Source organism: Megascapheus bottae, chromosome 7, assembly GCF_031878675.1.
Source record: "Megascapheus bottae isolate mThoBot1 chromosome 7, mThoBot2.hap1, whole genome shotgun sequence".
NCBI lineage: Eukaryota > Metazoa > Chordata > Mammalia > Rodentia > Geomyidae > Megascapheus > Megascapheus bottae.
Window position 1 is genome coordinate 74,300,269 of NC_143515.1, and position 26,782 is coordinate 74,327,050.

General features: G+C 40.3%; 1 protein-coding gene across 3 annotated transcripts in view; it reads left to right on the top strand.

The window, feature by feature from the left end:
- The window catches only part of Cyria (CYFIP related Rac1 interactor A), an 89,871-nt gene extending 63,474 nt beyond the window's left edge, over window positions 1–26,397 (top strand). For all 3 annotated transcript variants that reach the window (XM_090337426.1, XM_090337427.1, XM_090337428.1), the window contains 10 exons: window positions 1,926–2,005; window positions 12,152–12,273; window positions 14,100–14,205; window positions 15,845–15,981; window positions 16,405–16,482; window positions 16,651–16,767; window positions 16,860–16,939; window positions 18,356–18,482; window positions 20,926–20,996; window positions 23,679–26,397. In XM_090337426.1, coding sequence (XP_090193552.1) covers window positions 1,936–2,005; window positions 12,152–12,273; window positions 14,100–14,205; window positions 15,845–15,981; window positions 16,405–16,482; window positions 16,651–16,767; window positions 16,860–16,939; window positions 18,356–18,482; window positions 20,926–20,996; window positions 23,679–23,742 — 972 coding nt within the window. In that variant the 5' untranslated portion in view covers window positions 1,926–1,935 and the 3' untranslated portion in view covers window positions 23,743–26,397. The remainder of the gene's footprint in view (window positions 1–1,925; window positions 2,006–12,151; window positions 12,274–14,099; window positions 14,206–15,844; window positions 15,982–16,404; window positions 16,483–16,650; window positions 16,768–16,859; window positions 16,940–18,355; window positions 18,483–20,925; window positions 20,997–23,678) is intronic.
- Window positions 26,398–26,782: the final 385 nt, after the last annotated feature.

The window sequence follows — 26,782 nt, forward strand, 5'->3', positions numbered from 1 at the left end:
CTTTTTTGCCTAGGCCAACCCAGAAAGCAATCTTCCTAGTTATGCTTCCCAGCATAGCTGGAATGGCAGACATATGCCGCCACACCTGGCTTCTGTTGAGATGAGGCCTGGGATTTCACTCCTCCTAATCCCTATCTGCCATATGTCTAGGATGGCTGGGGGGCACCACTGTGCCAATCTATTGGTTGGATGGATTTTTCATCTTTCTTTTGGGAGGCAGGCTCTGCACTGTGATATTTCTGATCTCCACCTCTTAATACACTGGCATATTTTATATTTTCATCTCACAACTTGATCATATAGGTAGTTTTCACCAATTCATTTTACATATGAGGAAGCTGAGGCCTTTGAGAGATGAAGCATCTTTCCCTGAAGAGTAGAGGCAGTGAGCACAGGGCTGGGATTATGAATGGGCATTGGGCCAGCTGCTGGTAGCTCATTCCTATAATCCTAACTACTCAAAAAGGTGAGATCTGAGGACCTGTGTTTGAAGCCCGCCCAGGCAGGAAAGTGGGTGAGGCTCTCATTGTTTGAGCTGTGCTTGTACCTGTCCCATGATTCTTGACATTGATCCTGCACAAAATGAAGCATCTGAGCCATGAGAGTTCACATGTGGCAGATTCAGAGACAGTAGTGTTTATGCCACTCCATAAATATCTATTGAGTGAGAGTAACTGGGTGAAAATCCGCTGAATGTCCTACCTTGAGAGCAGTAGAAAGTGCGTTGTTTACTTAAAAATAAATAAACAGAGCCTTACATTTTATCTCACCTTTTTTCCCCTTGTTTATTTATTTAAAGAATTTATTAACATTGATTCTTACATCATATTTCAAATGACATGTTTAACAAACAAGTATTCAAGAAGGGAATCTCTATATACAATCACTGGCACATAGATTTTAGAACATAATTAAAATTAGGCTGAGAGTTTGTATGTCATAGATACATATTAACCTATGTAATAAAACATTGTCTGTAGGGTCATAAATTTTTATGTCTATGTAGTTGTGTTTATATTTCTAATACCATGTCCACCATCTTTTATTTTTAGTTGAGGCTGCAGGTGTGAAAGAAATTTCTGTTTCTCTGTTGACTGCTGCTCCAGTGACAATGCTTTCTTTTGATAGTATGCCTTTTCACTGTTTTCCTTTCACAAAGCACCCAATGTCTTTATCATGAAATGTCAAATTATGAGAGTCTTTAACCTGCCCAGGACCATGCTCTGAGAAATCCTATCTCTTATACACTTCAAAAGGAAACCTCAAGACCCTAAATCCGTGGTTTCCGGATTCTGTTTCTCATGGACTCAAAAAAAAAAATAACCTTGAGAGGAAAAACTGGGAGAAAATGAGAGAGGGGATGACACTGTTCAAACAGAAATGTACTCATTACCTGACTTTTGTAACTGTAACCTCTCTGTACATCAATCACCTTTACAATAATTTTTTTTAGAAATTAACCTTTCTGGAGAGGTATTTTAATAATAATCTCTGTCATGCTTGTCTGTTTAGAGGATCTCTTCTATATTAATGGATAGAAAGCAAAGACAACCTGAGACATCTATCTAAAGATTCTGAAGCTGAGTAATGGGAAAATGGAAGTACTTGATAGAATATGCTGAAACTTCACTTCCAGTAACTGAGTACCAGATTCTTTCAATGGAATGTTCCTTGATTTGTCATTTTATAGTGAAATACTTTCATTATTGCCCATTGGATGTTTTTGGCCTGACGTTTCTAAAGTGTAATGTGTCCTCACCTCAGACATACTTTATCACCACTTCAGAAGTGGACTACAAAATGATTGTTCATCTCCACAGATTCTTTCTTTCTGTTCTTCAGAGGTAGAGAGAACTGCATTATTCATGTGAATCTGTGTTTTTAATATTCCTAATGGCTATTTTATTTTGTATTCCCTTTGCTAGGTTTGCTGGGATGGGAAACCTGCTTAAAGTCCTGACCAGAGAAATTGAGAACTATCCACATTTTTTCCTGGATTTTGAAAGTAAGTTCCCAACTTAATTACAACAAACTAATGGAAACCGTTCATTTTCTTTATAGCTTGTTCATTAGGAGGTGATAGATTTTTATATGATATATCAACCACATTCAACTAAAATTATGTGTTTCCTTTCTGAGAGTATTTCTAAAATCATTTTTATTTCTTCCTTTCCTAGATTTTTTAGAAATTGAATGGGAAATCTTTTCCATTTCTTTCTTTGGTTTTAGAAGTGGTCAGCCTTGGTAAGCCTAGGAAAAATCATTATGTATCTTTTTAAATTTTTTATGAATTACTTTATCACATGCAAAAGAAAAGTAATAAATGTTAATTTCCACAGAATAATGTAAAATATCTCTGACCATGGTTTACTAATTTGTCAAGGCTGACCTCAAAATACAATTGCAGTCCTATTATCTCATTACCTGACAGCTGGTATTGCAAGCATGTACCAATGTATCTGGCTCCTCTCTCCTGCTCTTTATGTAGTTTATGATTATTTAAAACTATTTCAGGATTTAGAGATGTAAATATTCTCCTTATTCAAAAAATTGTCTTTATTATCAAAATCTTTAAACTTTCTTCTGAGTAGAAATAGCTTAAAAGGCATTACTGCATAGAGATTCCTATTTGGTTGGCTGATTATTTATTTTTCCAGTCCTGGGGCTTCAACATTTCCTGAGTTTCTTTGTACTCAAAGCTAGTGCTCTACCACTTGAGCCACAGCACCACTTCCTGAGTTTTCTGTCTGTGTCTTTTATTGGAGATAAGCTTCTCAGGGGCTAGCTTCAGACTGCAATACTCAAATCACAGCCTCCTGAGTAACTAAGATTTAAGGCATGAGCCACTAGGACAAAAGTCCTTGAAACTCGTACCTCCAATTAACCACCGGAAAATGGGAAGTGTCACTGTGGCTCAAGTGGTAGAGCACTAACCTTGAGCTGAAGAGCTCAGGGACAGCACTCAGATCTAGAGTTCAAGCCCCACAACTGACAAAAAAAGAAGATGATCTTCCTGGATGGTGATGGCTCATACCTGTAATCCTAGGCCGTCAGGAGGCCAAGACCTGAGGATCATGTTTTGAAGCAATGCAGGCAAACAAATCCAAGAAACTCTTATCTCCAACTAACTACATAAAGCAAAAAGCTAAAAGTGAAAATATAGTTCAAATGGTAAAACCCAGGTTTATTATTGTTGTTTGGTTGGCTTATATCTGAGATCAGGACCCCAATCTGATGCTTTTCCTCATTGGCTGGCACTCTGCCACCCAAGCCATGCCTCCAACTCTTGAACCCAGTTTTGAGCACAAAAAGAGAGAGAGAGAGAAATCCAAGCAGGAGCACAGTGCCCCGAGTTCTATACTAACAACAAGAAAATCCAGGAGATGATCAGTTGGATAGTAAGTGTCATTGGTGGCCCTTGGGAAAGCTTTTTCTTTGCACCTGGAGGCTGGGTGGTGAAGAGTTAAGGAGTGTGGGGTCAAGGGAGAAAGGAAGCTTGAAAGCATGTGTAATAGCTGAAGTGAACTTGGCACCTCTACTTTCAGTGTTGAATATTCTTTTTGAAGTCAGTGATGGTATATAATTGAACTGGGTCTAATAGACATAATTTAAGCTAGGTCAAAACATAACACAAAATTAGATACATCTGTCCTTAGGTTTTCTAGTTGCAAAAATATGATTTAAATTCCTTTTGACCTTTGAAGTGAATTCTGTACTTTCTGCTTATATTTTTCTACAGCCACTTTTGCATCTCCTTCCATTCCCCTACTTTAACACTTTTTCTCTCTTAGCCACTTTGCTATATCTTCATTTCTTCTCTGAAGGCTGGAAGACAGGAGAGAAAAGAATACTTCATTCAACTCACCTCATCCTTTCTTCTTCCTTCTCCCTCTCCCTCCCTCCCCTCTGCCTCTCTGTTTCTCTCTTTTAGAGGTAAAGGAAATTAAAGTCAAGGCCTTGTTTGTTAGGCATGCATTCTATCACATGAAGCATTGGTTTTCAGATAGGATCTGGAGCATTTTACTGGACCAGGTAACAAGAGTGTACTGCTATATCGTGCTTATGGGATCTCATAAGCCATTTTCTCTGGGCTGGCCTTGAACCCAATCCTCTCACTGGCATAACACTTTCCTGTTATGGCTTGGATAGTAACTCGAGTCTGCTTATGATTGTCCTTGGGTTCCTCTCCTCCTAAGCAGAGAGGGCACTGCTTCATCCTCAGATAAGACCTACAGTGCCAGATTGTTTATCCGTGTTCTCTCGTGTGCCTTCAGGCAAGCTCAAGGCCCCAAACCCAGGGTGTCTTCCTACATTTTTGTTCCTGCTTTCAATTTTTCTTGATAGCATTGGGTGGCAATCCCTGGGAAAATGCTGGCAAGTAGATACAGATTCCTTTTTTGTCTCGGAGTCCCAGGGGCCTCTCGGCTTCAGGCCAGCTCATGCACCTCCTCTTAAACTGTGAGAATGTTTCAGCTGTTCACTTCTTAGCTACCTGTGTGGTAGCTTTGTCTTCTTACCCCTTCTCTGCCAAACCTGGATGCAGCCATATCCCATCCCTTTTTGGATGGTATTGCATTAAGTATTTTACAACCTCACCTCCTTTACAGGAAAAATTACAGGTGTTTTCATAGTTATCTAGTTTACCATGTACTTTGTTAAACAGAGAATCCTATTCTTGGTGATTTCTCTTGCATCTTTTCATCATTAATATGAAAACTTGTTATAGAATCATAGATTTATTCCTGACAAAATTTGATCATTCATATCATATAACAGAGTACTTGCTGAAATTACCCTGATTTTCTCAAAATAAGTGTAAGTTTAAGGGCAAATCAATATCGAAACAAATTTATATAATTTATCTGAAGACTTTTTCTTTAAAAAAGACAAAAGCTGTGATACTTACCATGAGATCTGTCTTCTGATCGGATTTTTAAATATGTAATACACTGGCGTTAACAAGTCAGACTGTGGTACTGTAGATTCTAGAACTTACTCATCTTGTACTCGTGAGCCTCTATGCCTATGACTCATTGATATCTGTCTTCCCAGGTTCAGAGGCTTAGGCAATCACTGTTCCACAACCTCCATCCTTGACTTTTAACTGTTCTAGACATTGTGAATCAGTGTCCTTCTGTGACTTGTTTACTTAGCATAATATCATCAAGGATTATTCACATTGTTATGCATGGCACTACTTCCTTCTTTATTAAGGCTTAATTGTGTTCTGTTCAGTGCAGTGTAGCATTTTCTTTATCCATTCATGTCATGTGTCAATAGAATACAGGGCTATGGTCACTGGGATGCAGCTTTTCAAGTTATCATGGAGGGGATTCAGCAAAGCAACCACACCACTAGCTAGTGTTTTGAATAGTTTATAGATCTAGCAGTCTACTGGTGAGGCAGATGAGAAGACCACCACCTAAAAGGCAGTGCTGCAAATGTTCTAGCAGGGCAAAACCAAGCAGTGTTACTTTTCTTCTATCTCCATACACTGATCTTTGGCCCTCTTAATAGCATATACTGCTTTGAAGTGAAGATCTGGCTGACAACTGTTTCATTTTTTGGCAGAACTGGAAATTGAATTATAGGCAAGTATTCTAACACTTGAGTTACATCCCCAGTACTTTTTAAATTTTTATTTATTTTTTATTATATGTATTTTTTGCCTTTTTTGTGATTGTTTCTTTTTCAGTTTGTTTCTTCACATAGAGTCTCCCTTGGATGAACTTGGATTGTGTTTCTTTCTCTTCCTCCTGAGTAGCTCAAGCATGAACAACCACATTTGTTTGGTTTTTTGAGATAAGTCCTTACTCATTTTTGCCCTCAAACCTCCATCTTCCTATTTCTACTTCTCATCTAGCTGGGATTACAAGAGTACACCACCACACCTGCCTGTGGATGGCATCTTGTGTTTAGTATGTGTCTTTTCCACACTCTATCATAGGACTGTGCATGAAGCATAATTCTAGAGCCATTGGGGGTTTTTTTGAATGCTGAGTCATTTAGTCATTTTATGTAGAGAATTTCCTGCGTTCTCTGAGCAGAAAAGGCCACAATGAAGGTGGTTTCTTGGTGGGAGCAGGATAGCCTGGAGGGTAAGGTATCACAATTCCTTTTTCATTTCATTGGGCAATCAAACTGTGACCATGGTGCAGAGACAAATAGCACAGGCAGGAGAGAAGTCAGTGACAGCTAAAATGAATAGGGGAGTGCTGTAGGCCTTCCTACAAGAACAAGTTGAAATGTTCTTTAGAAGAAAGTAGCTTAAAAAAAAAGAAAGGTGCTCTGAAGAGACAGATCCACACCTATCAATAATGCAGGAGCATGAAAAACAATAGCAGTGGAAGGCAGGCGGGTTATGAGAAATTCTACAACTTCCCCAAATGCTACAGTCTCCTGTTCGTTGGAGCCAGGGGTTGAGCTGGCCTGGACTGCCATCTGGATGCTTCTGTTTACTCAGGACTGCGGCCTGCCAGTACTGATCTTTCGATCCACTGGAATTCTGCTAAAGGCATCTCCATATCTGCTACAGTATCCAGAGGATGCTGGAAAAATTTTGGGAAAGAGGCTAGATATCAGAAAGTATACATGACCCTGTTTTTGGTTTTGGTTTTGGTTTTGAGTATGCTCTGTCAGCCAAAAAACAAAACAAAACAAAAACTCCAACATAAAACAAGAATTTGAATCAACCTGGGAAGAAGTGTATCGATGGCATCATGGATGTTTAGAGACAAAAATGCCTACTTTTCTAGCCCTTTGGCTTTGTCAACACTTGAACCTGACCCCAGAGTGAAAAGGGCACAGAGCCTCGGCCCAGGGAGATCAACTGGCTTTGTCTTGAGTGCTGATATCATTCAGCCAGTGACAAGTTGGCAGTAGGATTCCATCTCCAAACTCCATCCACCATTCCACCCCTGGATTCCTGGATTCCACCCAATATAGTGAGTGAAATAGACCAGTCCTCAAGGTCCCTGACCCTCCCATCCCTTTTCTGTCCCTGGTGTCATCTTTCCAAGGAAAGAGCTTTGGCCTCTGCTATGTAGTGACTGAAGTCCTGTACAAATAAATATGTCAGCCCTATCCACTTAAATTTTCCAATAGACCTTTACAGTGTCATGCTATTTCCCAAAGCAGTTTGTATTCAGCTATAGATCATCTCCCATTTTACATCCCCCACATGTTAATAATAGATAATTATTTATGTTTCCTAGTTGATCCTGAGGTGGAGCTGGGAAGGGGGCATCAGGAAGTGGGTGGGGCAGAAAGGCTGCACATGTAATTTATAGCTTTGACAAGTCCTTTCTGCTGGGCCTTCCTTTAGTGTTTATCCTGCAGTCATGGGGCACAAAGGTAGCTATATATCTTCTTGATGAAATACTAGGTTTCCTTCAGAACCAAAGACACCTCATAAATTGTGTCTTCCTCTTTGATTATTTTGAGTTCATTTGGGCCTCTGGCAGCGTCTCCACACAGTCCCAAATAAGCTATTAGGAGAAGGTAAGCCTGAGCTTGGTGCCTTTGAAGACTGGATGGGTCTCCGCTGATCTGCAATGATAAGAACCCTTGGATTTGACAGCCCCTCTTCAGTATAAGCCTTGCTCTTGTTCTCTGTGGTAGGTTAGCCAAAGCTCTTTCTTGACAAAATGCAAGCCACCTTCATGTCCATTAGCACCCTGGAATGCCAAACATTCTATCTTGAATAAATATCAGAGCCCTTAGCAGCTAAACTTTCACCTTGATTCCTGGAATACTAGAATGTTGACTGTTAATATTTACCATCGTCCGCAACTAGAGACAAAGGCAGGTCAATATATTCCCGCCAAATTATATAAATAGTGTATCGTCATTGATAAGAGAACAGTTTCTTCTATTAAAAATGGTAAACACTTGGAATTTAGTGAGTCCTCCACAATAAATATGTGAATGCAAGGTCACAGTGTCCATAAAACATTTTCCTACTTTTCCACAATAGCAGCACCAGAATAGGCCTTAAATCATTGCCCAGCTAATGGCCAGGATACACTTCTTTCAGGGCAACTAGAAGTATTGGTTTCTGAAATTGCCTGTGTAAATCACAGGAATTTTAACAGCTCCATTGTGAGACTAGAGGATACTTACTTTGTGTAACCATTCTACTCCATTTCAGTGAAATAATTTGCAATGGTTAGAAGTTTAGAGTGCAGTTCTCAGAGGAAACATTACCAAAGAATTCATATTCACTGATTACAATTAGAAATACAGACCTACCGTCATCATATGCACATTGTGGTGTGTGTGTGTGTGTGTGTGTGTGTGTGTGTGTGTGTGTGTGTATGTGTTTGTGCACATGAACACATTTGTGCATTGTGTGAATGTCATGTCACCTTCTTTGGTGAAAGGTCAATCTTCTAGTAAAAATAGAAAAGCAAAGCCCAGAGTTCAGAGCTCCCATTCAGTCAACAAATGCTTTCAGAGGTTGTTGGTAGGTTAAATATAGTAAAAATCTTTTTAGCCATTAATTCTTCAGGGTCCTTTTCAATATGTCATTTTTTTGACATCTTGAAAACACAATACATTTTTTAAAATGTGGCCGATAGTTGAGTCTGAATATAGAAAATGCCAAAAAGTGTAGACTCCAAAGTTTCTCATGGGGTAATATGGTAATGGTTTTAGGATTGGGAGAGTAAACCTGCTGCTGCTTTTCACTCTGCCAGACAGAACAGTGCCCAAACAATGGGTCATCCCTGCTGAGAAGATATGGAAGTCATGGATGAATGATAACACTGAGGTGTTAATGAGATTGTGAATTGTAGACAAATGTGTATCTCTTAATGGCATTGGTGAGAAGTAGAGAAACCATCTGAGGAGAGGGGAGAGGACAGGAGTAAGAAGTGACTGCCCTTCAGCACCCATTGTCCTTTGTTACCAAGCCAATTTCCTCAGTGAGTCAACGATTCAGCACACGTTTGTTGGGTGTCACCAATGGATAGGATAACACATGGGCACAGAGGACAAGAATACAAACCCTGTCTCCAAAGATCTAGGAATTCAAAACAAGCAAAGAGAAACCCTCACTAAACGTAATGTGAAAAATATCTTTAAATCACTTCTCCAGCTGTTTATTCAGCACAATTTTCCTGAGCATGTGCTATGTACCCGGCACTGAAAATACAATATCACATGAAGCACTTATGGCCGGAATCTCCTGACTTCGTGAATCAAATCCTTATTTGTTAGTTTTGATTGGCTAGCCAGGATATGAAATAAATGATGGACCTCTATAAGGATTTGGACCAATGTTGTATGCCACCCTGAATTACACAATCCTTTTCCATTTGAAAAGTGAAACAAAGAGGCAGACACTAGAGCTTCTCCCAGCTGTCATTCTTTACTTAGGACCTCGGCACAACTTGTGACCCCTCTGTGTTCTGGATCAGAAGGCAGGGCTTGGCTGTGCTGTCAGCACAAAGGACCTAATTATCCTACTGGGAGAGGATGTGACTGTGTCGTTCTGTGACAGGGAAGGCGGAAGAAGCCAGGTATCCCCGAAGACTAACAAATTGTGGAAGAAAATGAGCCAACACATTTCTAAGCCCAGATGAAAGTGAGAACGATGGATTGGGTTTCTCCCACCATCTCCTACCACTGCTAAACAGGACCACACGAGAAAATGTTTAATGGGATACCAGGAACTCTGCCAAAAGAAACAATTTCCTGGAGAGGGGGGCTGGGAAGTGAGAGTCCTGTTTCACAGATCTTTGGCTGCCAGGAGCTCAGGATGTCGACCTGGCTGTGTCATGTAAGATGTTTTCCTCAGTCCCCACCCCAAGACCAACTTCTCTGGGACAGAAGTGACACTCTATGCCTAACTCCTTGTGGTCACATAAATGTCCATGTTGACTTGTTTCCAAAAGTGTCACCTCCCCTCAGAGAGAGAAAGGTGACAGCTGAGATCAGAGAGCTTCTATCTTGGCCTCCAGTCTTTCCTCTTTTCACAGGCTATCTAATAATTATATTCAATAACTTGAACTCTTGCTTTTATTCTTCTCCAAATAAATATCTCTTGAGGAAATTATCTTTGTTTAGCTTAGGATTTTTTGATATATTTTTCAAAGGGGAAAAAGGATTTTTGTTTGCTAACCTCTTTGATTTGTACTTTTTTTCTAGTTTCTTTTTTCTTCTCTGATATCATTCCCACTCAGAAACTGCCAGCATTTCCCTGAAATTCTGGCCGTATCACTGAAATGCTTACTGAATGTACAGGCTTCCTGGCCTGTGACATTCTACAGTTAAGACACATATTTTATGTTGAGAAAGGTTTGGGAAGGCAAGGAAGGAAAAACTAAGAGTGAGATCATACCTGAGAAAATAGATCCAATGTGTTTGGAAAACAAATGAATGGGTACAGAGCTGATGGAGTGAAATACTCCTTTTTCTCCTTTAGTTTCCTGAGCTAGCCTCTGTTTTCTATCCTGACAAATCTTTTTCCTCTTTCTAACTCAGCTCTGCTTAACTCAGTCTCCAGCCTTCGTCTGCACAATGCCCTCTTGGTGGATCCTTTCATTGCCTTTGTTCAGTCCCATCTAGATTTCATTTAACTTTTCGACACTTCCCTAACTGCACTCTTCACTTTCTGAGCCCTGATATACATAAGCTTCATTTTGACCCCATTTCCTAGATGAAATCTTTTCATGTCTAGATGATAGAGCCTGCAAAGTGTCTGGATACTCATGTAGGTCTATAAGTCTTCTTTTCTTTACCCTCTTTTTTTTTTGAGAATTGCTATGCAGTGATTCACATCACTCTTCCTTCTCCCAGGAAATTCTATGAATTTCTTACATCTCAGGCAGCACCTGGTAAATAATCTAAAAACCAGTGAGCTAAATAGCTGGACCTTTGTTAACAGGCCACAGCCCACTTTTTTTTTATCTATCTGCGGATGACATATTTTATCTTCTATGATAACACTAGTGACCATAACACAAGTGCATAGCCCCTTGCAAGATAAGCCATTTATTCTCCCACAAGACTGATGAAAATGAAGATTTAAACTGATTGGGATAGAGAAGTATGAGACCAGCCGCAGCTCTGCTTTCGTTTTTCCATTTAGTCAGATCTCTTGGAAGCTTCCAGCATCTCAAGATCTGAACACTTGAACAAGGAAATTTATGAGATGTTATCTTCCCCTCCCTCCCAGAGTAGTGCCTTTGTTTTACCTGAAGCATATAGTTCTCTGGCAGTTCCAGCATCTAACCTATTTTATGCAATTGTGGGAGAAAACAGACTAAATATTTCTCACCTTTCAACCTCCACCTATCAGCCTCTACAAAATTCCTCTGGGAACAAGAATCTAGATATATTCTGAGGTGCAATCAGAATTCACTGAAGAGCTTGAGGAGGCCATTGTGTATTCCCTTCATTTCTGTGTTAGCTTAAACTTGTCATTTCTTTTTGTAGGCAATGGTCATGGTTAAGACCAAAGAACAGGTGGTCTAAAAAACTGAGTTTTCAGCTGGGCATGGTGGCTCATGCCTACAATCCTAGCTACTCATGAAGCTGAGATCTGAGTATCACAGTTGAAAGTTAGGCCAGGCAGCAAAATTCATGAGACTCTTTATCTCCAACCAGTTACCAAAAGCCTAGAAGCCAAGGTGTGGTTCCAGTGGAAACATGCCAGTTTTAAGCAGAAAAGCCAAATATGAGTGTAAAACTCTGAGTTAAAAACAGCAGCACTGCACAAGAAAATGTTTAAGTAAATTTTATTTAATGTGTATTTTACCATAATCAAAGTTATATTTTTAATATGAAAAATGATTTTTTATTTTAAGTAAAATGGATTCCAAGATAATATTTATATTTTCTCCTATCCTGTACATATAGTAGGTGTATAAGAACAGGTTTTCTATATAAATAAGTTAACAAATGAATCCCCAGAATGATTCTAATGTGCTATTAAAGGTATGTGCAATGATCATTAGATATCCTGATCTGAGTCATGGGCTGACAATGTGTCAGTTATCTTGTCTTAGTTGCTTGTTATGTTAAAGAGTAAGGACCAAACCTGCAGGGAGGAGACAGGATTGTGTAACAGGAAGACCTGATCAGTGATCCTTTGAAAGCAGTTTTATAAACACCAGCCCTCTGTGTCTCTTATTTCCCTGCCACCTAGATGCGCAGCCCACAGAAGGAGAGAGAGAAATATGGAACCAGATCAGCGCTGTCCTCCAGGATTCTGAGAGCATCCTTACAGACCTACAGGCTTACAAAGGCGCTGGTCCTGAGATCCGAGATGTACGCCAACAATTGTGATCTGACAGCATCCTGAAAGGAAAAAGAGAAAACCACACACATACACACACACGCACGCGCGCACGCGCACGCACGCGCTCAAGGATTCATATTCCTGGTATTTCCTAGAGTATTAGGAAAGTCCAGATGCATAACTTGTCATTTAAGAAAATGTACAAATGGCTCCTTTTAGTTCTGGTACATTAACCTGAGCACACAGAGATGTAGACAGCATAGAGTGTTAGCCATTCTCAACTCAGATTATCATTTGGTGAAAATTCACATTCCAACAGATGCCAATAGATTACTTCATTTATGAGAAATAGACATGTAACGACTGAATAACAGTTGAATCAGGAGGTCTGGGGTGATGTATTTCCCACAGCCTGTGCAATGGGAAAACAGCAGCTATAAACCATCTTGCTTTCAGTAGACTCCAGGTACCGGTGGTCTTCAATGTCTTATGTTATCAATTACAAAGAAAGAAAAGCCAGACATTGATAGCTCAACCCTACTAGCTGCTCAGGAGACTAAGATGCTGAGGATGACTGTTCAAAGCCAGCCTGGGCAGAAAGTCTGTGAGAGTCTATCTCCAAAATGACCAACAAGAAGCCAGAGAGGGGGTCTGCCTCACATAGTAGAGCACCAGTTGACCAAGAGCAAGCAGGAGACTTTGAATTCAAGTCTTTTTTCAGAAAAAAAATTAATAAGCATGGAATAAAATGGTCTGTTTGACTTCTCAGAATTCATAATTCCTTTAAGGAGAAAAAAATTAGACTCTCTTTTTACTTAAAAGCATTAAGATTCTTGCTTTGTTTTCTTTTTTGTTCCTTTGAGATGGGGTTTCTTGCTATGTTGCCATGATGGATCTTAAAGCCTTTGACTCAAGTGATCGTTCCACCTCAGCTCTGCAGTAACTGAGAACTGTAGGCATATACTGTTGAATTTGGGGGCAGTACGCTCTGCTGGAAATGTCAGCACACACAGACACATGTCTTTATGAGTGCACATGCTTGCACACGTATGCACACATATGCATGCTTACCCAGATCACACCCACCAATCCTCTGAGAAGAGTACACCATCATCACAAGCCAAGACCCAGACAAGACTACACTGCTCAGAAAACACTAATCTCTTACGCAGGTTTTCTTTTTGTTTTATAATGGTACTGGGTTTCAACTCAGGGTTTCACACTTGTTACGCAAATGCTCTGTAGCTGTCAAGACATATACATACTACTGAATCACCCAGTTATTGGTTAAGGTGTGTGGGTAGGGGTAGTGTCACGAATTTTTTGCCCAGGCTGACCTTTGACCTCAATCCTTCTAATTGTACCTCCCAAATAGCTTGTATTATAGAAGTGAACCTCTGGTAGCCAGTCTAAGTGTGCTTTCTTTAAGCAGAAGTCATCATTTAATTTAGGTGATTTAGGTAACAGAGACTGACAAGAATATAGTGTATGATTTAGAGAAAGGACAACATATAATCTACCCTTTATAACAAACCATAGCTCAACTTCAGAAAAATCAAATGCTAATGGAGAACTCACATGTTCTGTTTTTATATTTAAGATGAAGAAATGGGTGAGATAGCACAGATCTACCTGTACAGACACTTGCATTGTGGTCAAGTACTAAAATTCCCTTTCAAAATAAGCCTCTTAGGGGGACAGTTCAGTGAATATTTGTCAATCAAAATAACACTCATTCACAAAGTGCACAAAAATTGCAATTTTTTAAACTGAAATCCTTTCTCCATCTTAGGGTACTTTAATGAGATGCTTATTACTGTTCTTAAAATAGACCATTCTTCTGTGTTCTTTGTAGGCAATTCAAAATCCCAATGACATTCAGCTTCAAGAAAAAGCATGGAATGCAGTATGTCCTCTGGTTGTGAGGCTAAAGAGGTTCTACGAGTTTTCCATACGGCTAGGTGAGTGTGTTTATCACCTCCATGCATGTGAAATTCTGTTTTGTCAGGTAGCAGGAACAATTTAGTGTATTGGAAAATATACTGCAGCCATCCACTCTGTTTTATGAGGCCATTTGTGGACAACTCTTGTTAGTCTCATTTCTTTCAATCCCCCATCATCTTTCTTCCCTTTCTATCACTGGGAATGTCTCTGTTAGTACCTGAAGAATGGGTTTCCCTTCATCTCATGCTAAGCTCTGCCCCACTCTTTGTAGTTAACAGTAGGTTGATCTCATCCGTGATAAATTTGGAAATTAAAGGTTACCTGCTGATCCACCCAAAACTTAGTTGGTTAGAGTCATGAGATAAATGCAAAGTAGTAAAATACGAAAGCTTGAAGAACAAATTCAGAGCTGTACAGGGATGGAGTGACAGCAAATTCCAGAATGATGGTAGGAACAAGGTACCTTACCTGGTGCAATCACTGTCCCCAACAGGAAATCGATGTAAGAGTTCACTACTTAATGCAGTGTATTTGGAAAGGAAACAGAGGTATAGTTATAGTCTACTCTACTCTTGCCATGAAATAAGTGCCACATTTTAGCCAGAAAACAGAAATTAACATACTCTGATCTTGGGAAGACTAAAAGCTAAGACTAGGAGGAATCCTTCAATGCACCAAGCCAATTTCCTAAGTAAAGGGGATTTCTTTTGATTTTTCAAATAGAAGAGAAACCAAGCGCTCCCCCTGTTTTCCTCAAAATGTGTGTCAGAACTCACCTGAAACTCCAAGGTCCCAGGTTCAGCGCAACAGGATAAAAATTCACCACTCCGAGCAGACCAGGTGTGCGGCTGACTGCCTCTAAAGCATCCTGTCTCCCTAAGCAGACATGTTTTACCAAGATGCCATGAAAGGCACAGGGAGCGTGTGTGTGCCCCTAATTTATATATGGATACAAAGGACGTGCAGAGATAGCATTGTCAAGTTTCTCTGAAAGTACTAGATAGTAATTCATATCTTAAAGCATGTCTATGTGTTTCCCATCTCCTCAGACTCTCCCATTGTAGTTCTACTCAGGACAAGAAGGAATGAACAGATCTGTCCTTTCATAAAACTTCATTTGCAAAAACAGTAATGGACCAGATTCAGTTTATTAGCCATAGTGTATTAAGCCCTGTGAGAGAGGACTAGCTTAGATGAACACAAGAAACACATAGAAATAAAATAACTTAGAGAATGTTTAGAAACAGTCAGGTGTGAAGAATAGGATTGTTGTAAGAACAGTGATGGAAGTACACTGACAATTGGTAGAAAGAATTCCTAGAACGAGGTTCAGTGTTGGTGCAGAGGAATTCTTATCTGTGGAACAGGTGATCCGACCCAGGTATCCAAAGCTGCTGCTTCATCTCATCCTCGTATGTTGAGTGGTGCTCATATCATACGCAGGATGATACATAAACATCTTCACGAAATTCTCACTGTGTCTGGACTGAAACTAAACCTGTGTGAGCTAACCTGAGAAAGACTCCATATCCACGATGGGGTAGAGACACATGAGATGGAGACACCCACGAGAGTTGTCATATGAGGCTGATGGCAGTTGTTGAAGCATCTCTGTGGGATACCTGAAATAAAGATATGGATCTCTTTGACTTTCAGAGAAAGCTCTTCAGAGTTTATTGGAATCTCTCACCTGTCCACCCTATACACCAACCCAGCACCTGGAACGGGAACAGGCCCTGGCAAAGGAGTTTGCAGAAATTCTACATTTTACACTTCGATTCGATGAGCTTAAGGTCAGGACAAAGGCACTGCAAACGTGTCACAGTACCACTGTTTAAATCCCTCCTGTCTGAGCTGTGGGGTGGGAGGACACCCCTGAGAGACATGTAAGATAGTGAGTGTTTGCATTTCATGTGCTTAAGGTAACTTAAGATGATGATTTATTTGGAGATACTCAAATGAAATAAGAGCAGATCTTTTCAAGTGTCTGTTCCTTATTGGGAACAAATATGCTTTGCCTGAATATACTTTGCCTATAATTAAAATGGGACATTCTTTAGACTGATGAAGTTTTGAAACGTTTTTTTAACCAGAAGTTTCTTTGACTCTTGCATGACTAAGAGACATTTCAGCGTATTTACAAAATCTGCTGTCTGTGTGTCTAATGCTTCTCTCCCACCTGATGCTGAGAGATGGCCTTCTCTTGTAAATTTCAGATGAGGAATCCTGCCATTCAGAATGACTTTAGCTACTACAGAAGAACAATCAGTCGCAACCGCATCAATAACATGCATGTGAGTCTCAGGATCTCCCTTCCTCAGCACCTTTCTCCATGACTGATGAGCAGGGCTCAAAGGGAAGATAGCTGCTTATGATTCAATATCCAGAGGATGGCATTTGACTTCAGGGGCATTTGGGGCCATGGTTTTTTTCATTTTTGCTTTCTGTCTTCTTTTCATCAGCTGGACATCGAGAATGAAGTTAATAATGAGATGGCCAACCGGATGTCCCTCTTCTATGCAGAAGCCACGCCAATGCTGAAAACTCTTAGCAATGCCACGATGCACTTTGTCTCCGAAGTCAGTGAATTCGTGCAGTCGGGCACTCTTTTCCTTAACTGCGCATAAAAAATTGCTATCAAGGCTAATGTATATGTGTATTTCCCGTTTAGAACAAAACCCTGCCAATAGAGAACACCACAGACTGCCTCAGCACAATGACCAGTGTCTGTAAAGTCATGCTGGAAACTCCGTAAGTGGTGCCCGAGGCATACCCAGGGATGGGGGCTGTGGGGATGAGGATGATAAGGTGGATGATGGTGAAATGATGAGGTGATTATGACAGCATGTTCCATTGGTACATATGGAGTTGTACATATATCAGATGTCAAAGGTTACCTCTGAGGTATCTGCTTCAGTTTCATAAAGCACTAATATGTGTCCTGTGTCATTACAGAACCTTATTGCAAACATATTACAGACAAGATTTGAATTGTAGAACCAAAAGTAGATGGTAAGATGGTTACACAGGTGATCATTTCCCCCTCTTTCCCTCTCTCCCTCTCACTCTTTCCCTCCCCCCTCTCTCTTTCTCTCTCTCTGTCTCTCTCTCCCACTTTGATCTCTTTCTGTCTCTTTTTTCTCTGCCTCTCTGTCTCTGTATCCCCTTTCCCTTCCCCCCTCCTCTGCAGTTTCCCTATACCTGAACCATTAGTAGTTTCTAGGCACTAGGTTTTAAAGAAAGTTAAGATGGTTGAGAAAGACACAGTATAGTTATGGGAAAATCTACACTCAAAGTCTAGGGTCCACTTATGTCTGTTCCCCTACTGTGCCTGCAAATGAGTGATCTAACATCCCTGGGCCTCCTTGCTTTCTTCCTCTATTGAAGTTCCCATCATACCATCCAATTTGCAGAGTGCCTGGAAGGGCAAAGGTGTCAAGAGTGCTTTAGAAAATGTGATGTTCTGCTCAACTGTAAGAGGGCATTAATTTCAAATATTTCACTTATACCAAAGTTAAGATGATTTATTCCAAGTCAGGAATAGTAATCATCTTCATTGTGGGGCCATTTCCTAATGAAATAGATGCCAAGAAAGCCTCTACAATTGGCCTTAATTATCCTAATCATGAGGCTCCCTATGAAGGTAAGTGAACAAAATTCAAACTGCACACATTCTCTCAGGTCAATGAATAGTACCTAATTTCTTTGAGGCATCTTTGCCAATCCGGTTCCATCTGCAGCCTGTGTCTTAACAAAAGAAGTTACTCTGACTGGAGTCATGATAGCCATTCTGTAGAAATGAGCCTGATTCTTTTCCTCTGTAATGAAGCCATTATTCTCTATAATCTTGGACAGCCAGAGGGACCTGCTATAAAATATTCAAGATTGATGGGTGGGGGAGTGATGTACATGACGAGCTGGCCGCTGAAGGGCAGAAGGGAAGGAAATTTACTGCCCTCTAATTTACCTTATTTTTGCACTGAATTGCCGGTTGGATAGATTCGAGGAGAATTGCCATCGTTACTCTCCTCAAGAGCATATTTGCTCAGTTGTTACAGGCCTGCGATGGTTCTCCAGGGGAAATTAGAGAAGAAGCCAGTGTGGACTCCAAAGAGCCCATGTCCCCACCTGGAAGTGATGCCTGTATTCTGCGTCTGTGTCTTTCAGGGAGTACAGAAGCAGGTTCACGAGTGAAGAAACGCTGATGTTCTGCATGCGGGTGATGGTGGGTGTCATCATTCTCTACGACCATGTGCACCCAGTGGGAGCATTCTGCAAGACATCCAAGATTGACGTAAGAACAGCCATGCACTGCCATTTGCCAGTGGGCTCAGGAATGCCACTGGATATGCTCTGATTCTCTTTCTCCGGCTTCTGGGCCCCCAGAGAGAGTCCTGTTCTAGGCACTGTTCTCCCAGCAAGAACACCACTCTTTCTCACATGTGTATCAAGAGATCAGCAGCCTCATATACATGGAATACTGAAAGGCTGACATGCTTGACCTCAGTGGAGCTAATAGATGACCGGCCCTTAGTTGCACACTGTACTGCATTGACCTGCTGTGTCCTGCCAATGTGTCTTTTCTATCTTCTATCTACCAATGACCGTCCAGATTTTTTTTCTGTATCTCCATACCTGCTGTCCCACTGAGTCGTCTGCCTTTCTTGTCATGTGACTAGAAGCCTGCACATAAAGGAGCTTGCCCTGATAGTCCATTTTTCCTCCTCTCCACTCCTCAAGGGTTGGTCTCAACAAAGAACACATTTCCTTTGCACTGCAGATCTAGTGCATTCTTTCTCCTCTGGTCCTCAGGGCACTTACCAGTTTGTAGTTTCTGACCCTCCCAGAGTCTCTAAGATTTTGACCAGGATAAGGGTCATGATCAGTCTTATCTGATGTCTGCTCAACTACCTGGCATGGTATCTGGCTCACATTGGATATGAATGACACTTGGTAGATGCTCTGTAGAGCCTTTCCTGAAGGAATGAGTGAATGACTTGGTTATCTAGGTGCTTTCCTCTTAATTTCAGAATTCACATCCCACTCTTGCTCCAGAATTTGCTGCCAAATAGTGCAACCAACCCAATAGTGCCTTCCATATAAAACTTTCTAAGTGCAGAATAGGATCGTTGAACCCTTACGGTGGCATGGCTCAGGCAGGGTGACACACTGCACAAACAGAGCTATCAACATAAATTCTAGATGCCTAGAAGGCACCTGGAGAATGGAAGGAGATTTATACATGAAAAATGTAGCTTGAATTAGCATTTTGAGGTCCTAGACTCATTAGCATAGCCATGCCTAATTCTTCATAAAATTATGACTTCTATGGTAATTATACCTATTTGCTAAGAGAACAAATATTTATTATAAAAATGCTTTGAAATGTGGGAAATTAATATATATAAAATTAAATTAATCTCAAATAACCTTAACATAATCCTGAACACTATTAGTATTTCAGCAATTATGTCCCTTCTCTTTACATGTGAGTTTGCTTAGCAAATTATGTTTTGCAATTTTGCACAACAATATGTTATAAATTTATGTTCATGCCAACAAATTTGTTGACTGCTTCGGCATTTTCAGACATATAATCAATCAGATATTTTATCAGTAAGTATAAATAGTTCCATAAGTATCATTCAACTATAAACCGAGTTGGTTACATGGCATCCATAAGACATTTTCATTTACCATAGCTGTTCTTTAATTTATCACAGAGTCTGCAATTTAAAATAGGCTGGATACAACTATGCTTTATACCCATAACCATTGACAGGCTTGGCTACGCATCATTTGCTGAGTGTCTCTGTTGAGATGCTGTATGATATTAACCTTCAACTGTAGAGTTTTGAAGGCTGTATCCATTCAGGTAAAAAGGGATTCTTGATATTGAACTTTGCCTGTACATCTAAAAATGTGTCGAGTTTACTAAGCACAGCGCATATTTGAGATGGGTCCTTTTTTCTGATAATATGAAGAGTCTTCTCCCAAACACCTGTTTGCTTCTTAGCCAACAGTTTTAGGCACTGGATTTATAAGTCCTTAAGGCATCCGCACACACTGGGAAGAGACAAGTGTTGATTTATGCGGTCTTGAAGTAGTCCCGTGTAAAGTTTCACAAAAATTGTGCTGTAGTTTGCAGAGATCCAGAAACCCAGGTAAAGGGAAAACCCATTCTGCTTAGGGACAGAGATCGGGTGATATTTGAAGTAATCTTGAAGAAGGTATAGAATTTCCCCAAATGGACAAAGGGAATGAAGAGTAGTTTGGAAAGACGGAATCATTAGAGCAAAATCACCAAGACTCCAATGGATATTAATTTGTGTACCAACACGGAGTGACAGAATGTTTTCAAATATTTTTAGATTCTTATGAAACGTTCTTATAATTCCAGACCCCACTTCCTGTGGTCTGGACCATGGCTAGCCCCAAACCAATGAATTGCCTTTCCCCATCTGTCTTTCTTCGTTCTCTACTTTCAAGTACTTCCCCATTCTCCTACCCAGTGGAGAAGTCAGAAACCTAGAACTGTCCTCCATCAGATTTCAGAGATTTCCCTCTTCACCCTCAGGGTCTCCATTCCCTCTGTTCCTTGCCTATGATTGCACCGATGCAGCACAAACTCTATATAAGCTTTTATGTGTTTGAATTTCATATCTGCCATTATGATAGACACTAGGATGGACTGGATTTCGAGGACACTAACCAACCATTGTGCTTTTTCTTGCTAGATGAAAGGCTGTATAAAGGTATTGAAGGAACAGGCTCCGGACAGTGTGGAAGGATTGCTGAATGCCCTCAGGTGAGTGGATTGTGTTGTAGACTGACACAGGCAATCAGCCTTACCTCCATTGGAGACCAAGAATCCAAGAGCTTAGCTCTTCAGTCTTCTAACGCGTCTACTCTTTCCAGCACCCTTTCCCTCAACAGCACATTCATCATTCCCGTTTTACAGAAGGGATAAACTGAGATGTAGAGAAGTCAAACAACTTGTCTAACATTCTGTACTGAATGACAAGCGAGGATGTGTACCTGACTCTGAGTGATTGCATAAGGCCCATGAGCCTGGTTGTTGGCCTTTTCACCTTGTGGATTCTAGAAGCTCTTCAAAACAAGAGATCCCCTGGTCTTATTTCCCAATTCCCCATATGAAGCTGATGTGTAGAGTTTCTGGAGACATTGATTCTCAGACCCGGACACAGTCCACGTGAATCAAATCTCTTGGTTAATGTGCAGGCACCCATTTTGTATTCAGTAGGTTTTTTTCTCTAAAGTAATCTAGAAGATCCACAGAATCTGAGACTCTTGCAATATGCTGACACACAGTGGACTACATTTAGACATAAATAAATACAAGCTGTACAAAAGCATGTATATACCGTGTTTCAACCCTTAGGTTGGATACCTAAGTATCTGAGCAGCTGTGGCTCATCTCAGCACCTTACTGGTAACAGTAATGCCCAGATGCCTTTATTCTTCCAAAGGATGCATGTCCTTCAGCCGCCTTAAGAAAGGAGGGATTCTAGTTTTCTTAGCTGTGATGTGTGTACAGAAATGCATTGAATTGGACTAGTGTGTAAATTATCCCAATGCTGGACTGCAATCTGGAAAGCTGGTAGACCCAGCTTCATTTCCCTCTGTTTCACTCAGTGTTACACATTCCGTCTGTTTATTAAGACAGAGTGAACAGATCAATGGTATTTCATCTCAGATTTTACATTCCACCTCTAAACACAGTGTCTCACTGAATCCCTGCAATTTACAACATAAGGCTGATAGATAGAATGCATGTACTATTAACGTAAGAACCGGCGGGAGTTTGGCCTACTGGTAGAATGCTTGCCTAGTATGCACAAAGACCCAGGTTCAATTCCTCAGTGCCACATACAAAGAAAAAGCTGGAAATGGTGCTGTGGCTCAAGTGGTAAAGCTCTATCCTTGAGAAAGCTCATTGGCAGTGGTCAGGCCCTCATTTCAAGCCCCAAGACTGGCAAAAAAATAATTAAGTTAACATAAGAACCTCACAAATTCCCTAACTAACCCATAATACTTCCCACTGGTGATCATTTTATACCAGACTGGCTTCTGTACAAAATGCTTTAATGTGAATTTCTTAAATTCCAAGTTTTGTTCATTCTAGCAAAATTTCTTCAAGATCAGGGTACATTTTCCCCCTCCTATTTCAAATAAACAAATAAAAACATATATAATATACCAGGTAACAAAGTAAGATACTGTAACAATATGAGATTAACCAAACGTCAACAGAAGAAAAGAGAGAAAAGCATAGTACATTAAGAACAACAGTCACTCAGGGGAGGGGCTGGGGAAGGGAAATAGGGACAAAAACATGAGAAGGGGTATCAATGTGTGAGAAATAATGCACCTTCTGTCTGGCAAATATAACTGTAACTCCTCTATACATTAAAATAAATTTTTTAAAAGATCAGGGTACTATATGCTAGGCCATGAGCCCATGAGTATTGGAATTTGTGTCTCCTAGGCTTTTGAAGGAACTATAGACATCTAAATTGAAATCACAAATTGCTCACAGATCAGAAGGCTCAACTTTGTGACCTACAGTAGGACATTTAGTCTCTTTGAATCTTTGTTTCCTCATATGTAAAATTAAGGCAATAACTTCATCTGAAATGTAATTTTAAGCAAATGGCAACTTCCATGGAGTGTGGTCAAGGTATTTTGTAACATGGTAATTCTTCCCATTCCATTGCACAAATGGTTCTGTGTCAGACTAATGGGAGATGGAAGAGTGAAGCAAATTTTTGTATTTCCCCCTGCATTTGTGCCCTCTTGTGTTCGTAATGAGGATGAACATTGCTGCAAAAGTAGACAACAAAGAAAGTTTAAATTTGGGATATCCACATTTTGAAATTTGTGTGTGTGTGTGTGTGTGTGTGTGTGTGTGTGCGCGTGTTGCTTTGGGGGATTGAACTCAGGATCTTGTGCTGTTGCTTAACTTTCTTGCTCAAAGCTGCCTCTCTACCACTTTAGCTACACCTCCACCTACACTCTTTTTTTTTTCCTGAGCAATTGGAAATAAAAGTTTCTCAGATCTGTTGGTCCAGGCTGGCTTTGCACAGGATCTCAGATCAGCCTTCTAAATTGCTGGGATTACAGGTATGAGCCACTGGTTGGTCATATTTTGACACTGATCACTCAGCAAGGGTAGTAGTTGAAATTCTACACCCAGTCCTGTGAAGTCTATCTCCCTTGAAAATTAGATTCATGGTATCTCCTCTATGTAATTATTTGGTTAGTAGGGGAAAAAATCATGCAAATTGCCTTTGGAAGAAAGGAGGAAATATTAACTCTGAGAATACAGAGAGCACTGAAGTGTGGCTCTTTGTCTAAAGAAACAAGTCTGCAAAATACCAATTTTTCCCCAGAGGTAAAGATGGCTGGTGAGTAACTCCTAGATACTTTTGCAAGCCCTATTTACTCACTGACCTTCTGTTTCCACCAGGTTCACTACAAAGCACTTGAATGATGAGTCGACTTCCAAACAGATTCGAGCAATGCTTCAGTAGAACCCCACACTCCAAAAAGAGGATCTGTGTGCTGACCTCAGAAGATGTATATGTTTACATAATTTAATACAGATTGATGTTAATACTTGTGTATTTACATAACCATTTCCTTTTTGTCACTGAAATATATGGACCTTAATTTGTATCCTGACTGACTCAACCCAGCAGAACATAAATTGACTTGAGAGCCTTGCCTTTGATGTCTCAAATGAATCCCCACCCCCTCCTCACCCCTTTCTCCAAAGGCCAAATTTAGAAACTTTGATCTTGGCTACTGGAGTCCTTTAACAACACCTGTAACACTCAGAAATTCATGATAGTTTGTCGTAGTATTTTAATTCTAGATTCTTTCTGGGAAGTATAGTTTATTGAAACACAAAGTATTTCATTTCCTGTGTCAGCTCAGATACAAAAAACACAACTGTTACCCTGACAGAGGAAGAGAGGAATCTAAGAAAAGAAAAATGCATGTGGAGAAGCAAACACAAGTGTTACGCATTCAGCACAGCCCCTTCCCCTTTCTTCAGCCTGCAAAACCCGCGTGCAGTTTTTCTGTCTGCACGTGTTTTTATTAAAATCAGCATTTTCCTCTTTCTGTCTGGATTTGTATCCCTGTAATGTTCCCTTGTAGTTTTGAAAAGGGAATCCACCTGCCTTGGAATCAGGAAGGAATGTTAGGGATAGATAGATGGGTCTTACAGCTAGACTTGCAAGAGTTGTTGTCTCTAGTGTATTTGAGGGAAAAAAAATGCTTCCAGAACAATCTGTATATATAAACTCTTTCTACAGGGACAGAAATTTCCCTGACTTTGACCTGACCTTGAGATCATAGGTACATTTACTGACCTCCTGATTATCTCTTGAGTAACTGAGCACAGAGCTCCTTCTAATAAAGAGAATTTTTTTCTATTTAAGAGTAGAGATGTAGGGCACAGAAAACTAAGGGAATTTAGAGAGAGGAAATGCTTATTTTTCTGGTTACCTGGCATTTATAAATCAGCTTCTTCTTATGCCAACTTGTTAAAACAAGAAGGCCATAGGTAGAAAATCTTGGAAAATCAGTTCCAATCTCTGCATCTCAGCTCATTCGCAATGAGGGCAATGAAGATGGGTGATGTCCAAAAGCCCTATAAGGCCAAGTGCCACAAATATAAAGAGGGCTGACCCTGTTTTACTTTATGCTTCCTTCTTAAGCAGATTGACTTGAGCCTTGTCACACCTGCCTTGATTTTCAATCTTATAAGGCTTTTAGTCATCCGGCTTGCAGATCAGAGCTGACTTAAGACACCTAGAGACCTATTCAAACCCAGAAAATGTGGTCACATGGTTTGATCTGGGATCCGAGGAGGAATCCCTCCTGAATCCATACGCCTCCATTTCTACCGTGGAGCCTGTTAGTATATACTATGGAATGGATCTGGACCCTTGTGAAGAAATCCTCAATCTGACCTATGTTGTTACCATCACTGGTAGAAAAGGAATGACATTCCTTGTGCATGGTAATCCAGGAGGAGGTTGTGTCTGGGTACTTCGGGGTTTGGCATCATTCACAACATTCCAAAGACTGAGCTCTAAGAGGCCATTGCCTTCTGGGTATTGAGTGACCAGCCAACATTCCTTTTAGTCCTTTAATAAAAGGGGAAGAGGGGGTAGATAAATGTTTTGTTTCAACAAGGAACAGTTAATTGTCATCATTGAGACTCTGATGTATACGTAAATGTCAATCAACAAAGAGAGGAGAGGCCTCTGTCCTAAGAGCTTCTCAAATACAAGAAGTACAGCTGTTTGAATGTAGCTTCTTTATATCAGGACAGCATTATCCTACATGGTCACTGTGACCTTTTCAAATCTAGGAATTCTAAAATACTTGGCAGAAACCAGAAACTGTGGTACTGTACGGCAAGCAAATCATTAAATATTCAGCTCCAGAGGTGGTCTACTTGGCAGCCACAAGCTTTGTTTGGGCTTGCTTTGTCATGGCACATAGAGGTAGCCAATGCTTACCATCATGGGATCATTTTACCCCTTCCTCAGATCAAAAGATGAAAGTTGCAACGAAAGGAAGGGCTTGACCATGCCCACTTGGCACTTGAGGCACAGACTCAGCAACTTGAACCCAAGCCATGTGTTTATACCACAGCTGCCTTTCAGCTGGCTAAATGAGAAAATATTAGGGATTATCTGTCAAATTATATATATATATACATATATATACATATATAAATAGTTGAGCACATTTATAATTTTTAATTAGACTTTCTATCACATGGGACCAAATATATGCATGGGGCTACTGGCCCGCTTTAGTTTAACTAAGGCAACTGGCTCAAAGCCAATATTCACCACCAGGACGTGGATTTTGAAGAAACCCGGGGTTTCAGTAGTTGCCTCTGATGTTCAGGAGGATGGGCTGAACATCTGTGATCACTAACAGGGGGTGGGACTTGGGTTCACTCCAGAGCTGTTGTGGGAGACGAATTCTTATACTGTCCACCAGGCATCAGGAGTCCTTGAACAATCAGTTTTCTTGTGTGTGCATGCACAGGTGTCCAAGACATGTGGGTGGTTTAAGGGTGTGTGCTAGTGACAATGTCGATGTTAACTCTATTTCGTATTTGGTGTCTCATATTTTCAAATAAACAGTGTTTTCCATGATTCTGATACTTCTTTTTTTCAGCAAGCAATGAGGTGAAAAGGATGTTTCTCATATACATTGCTTCTGTGGCATAATAACTCTGTGCTGCTTTGAATTCAGTCAAACAAGCAAATAAAAACAGGTGGAAATGGATGTTTTGATTGTGCTGATACATTAGGGCCAGAATATTCATTTATAACCAGAAAGGTGGCCTTGCATACTATCTTTTAATATTTAATTAATATTCTGTTTCACCAAGATTAGCTCATAGCACAATAGTGACAGAAATCCTAGGAAGGGAACATAAATTTGTTTCCTTGTGGGGAAAAATGAATCTTACCCAACTTTGGGATTCAATTGTGCAGTAGAGTTCAGAGAGTTCTCATTCAATCTCATATCCCAGAG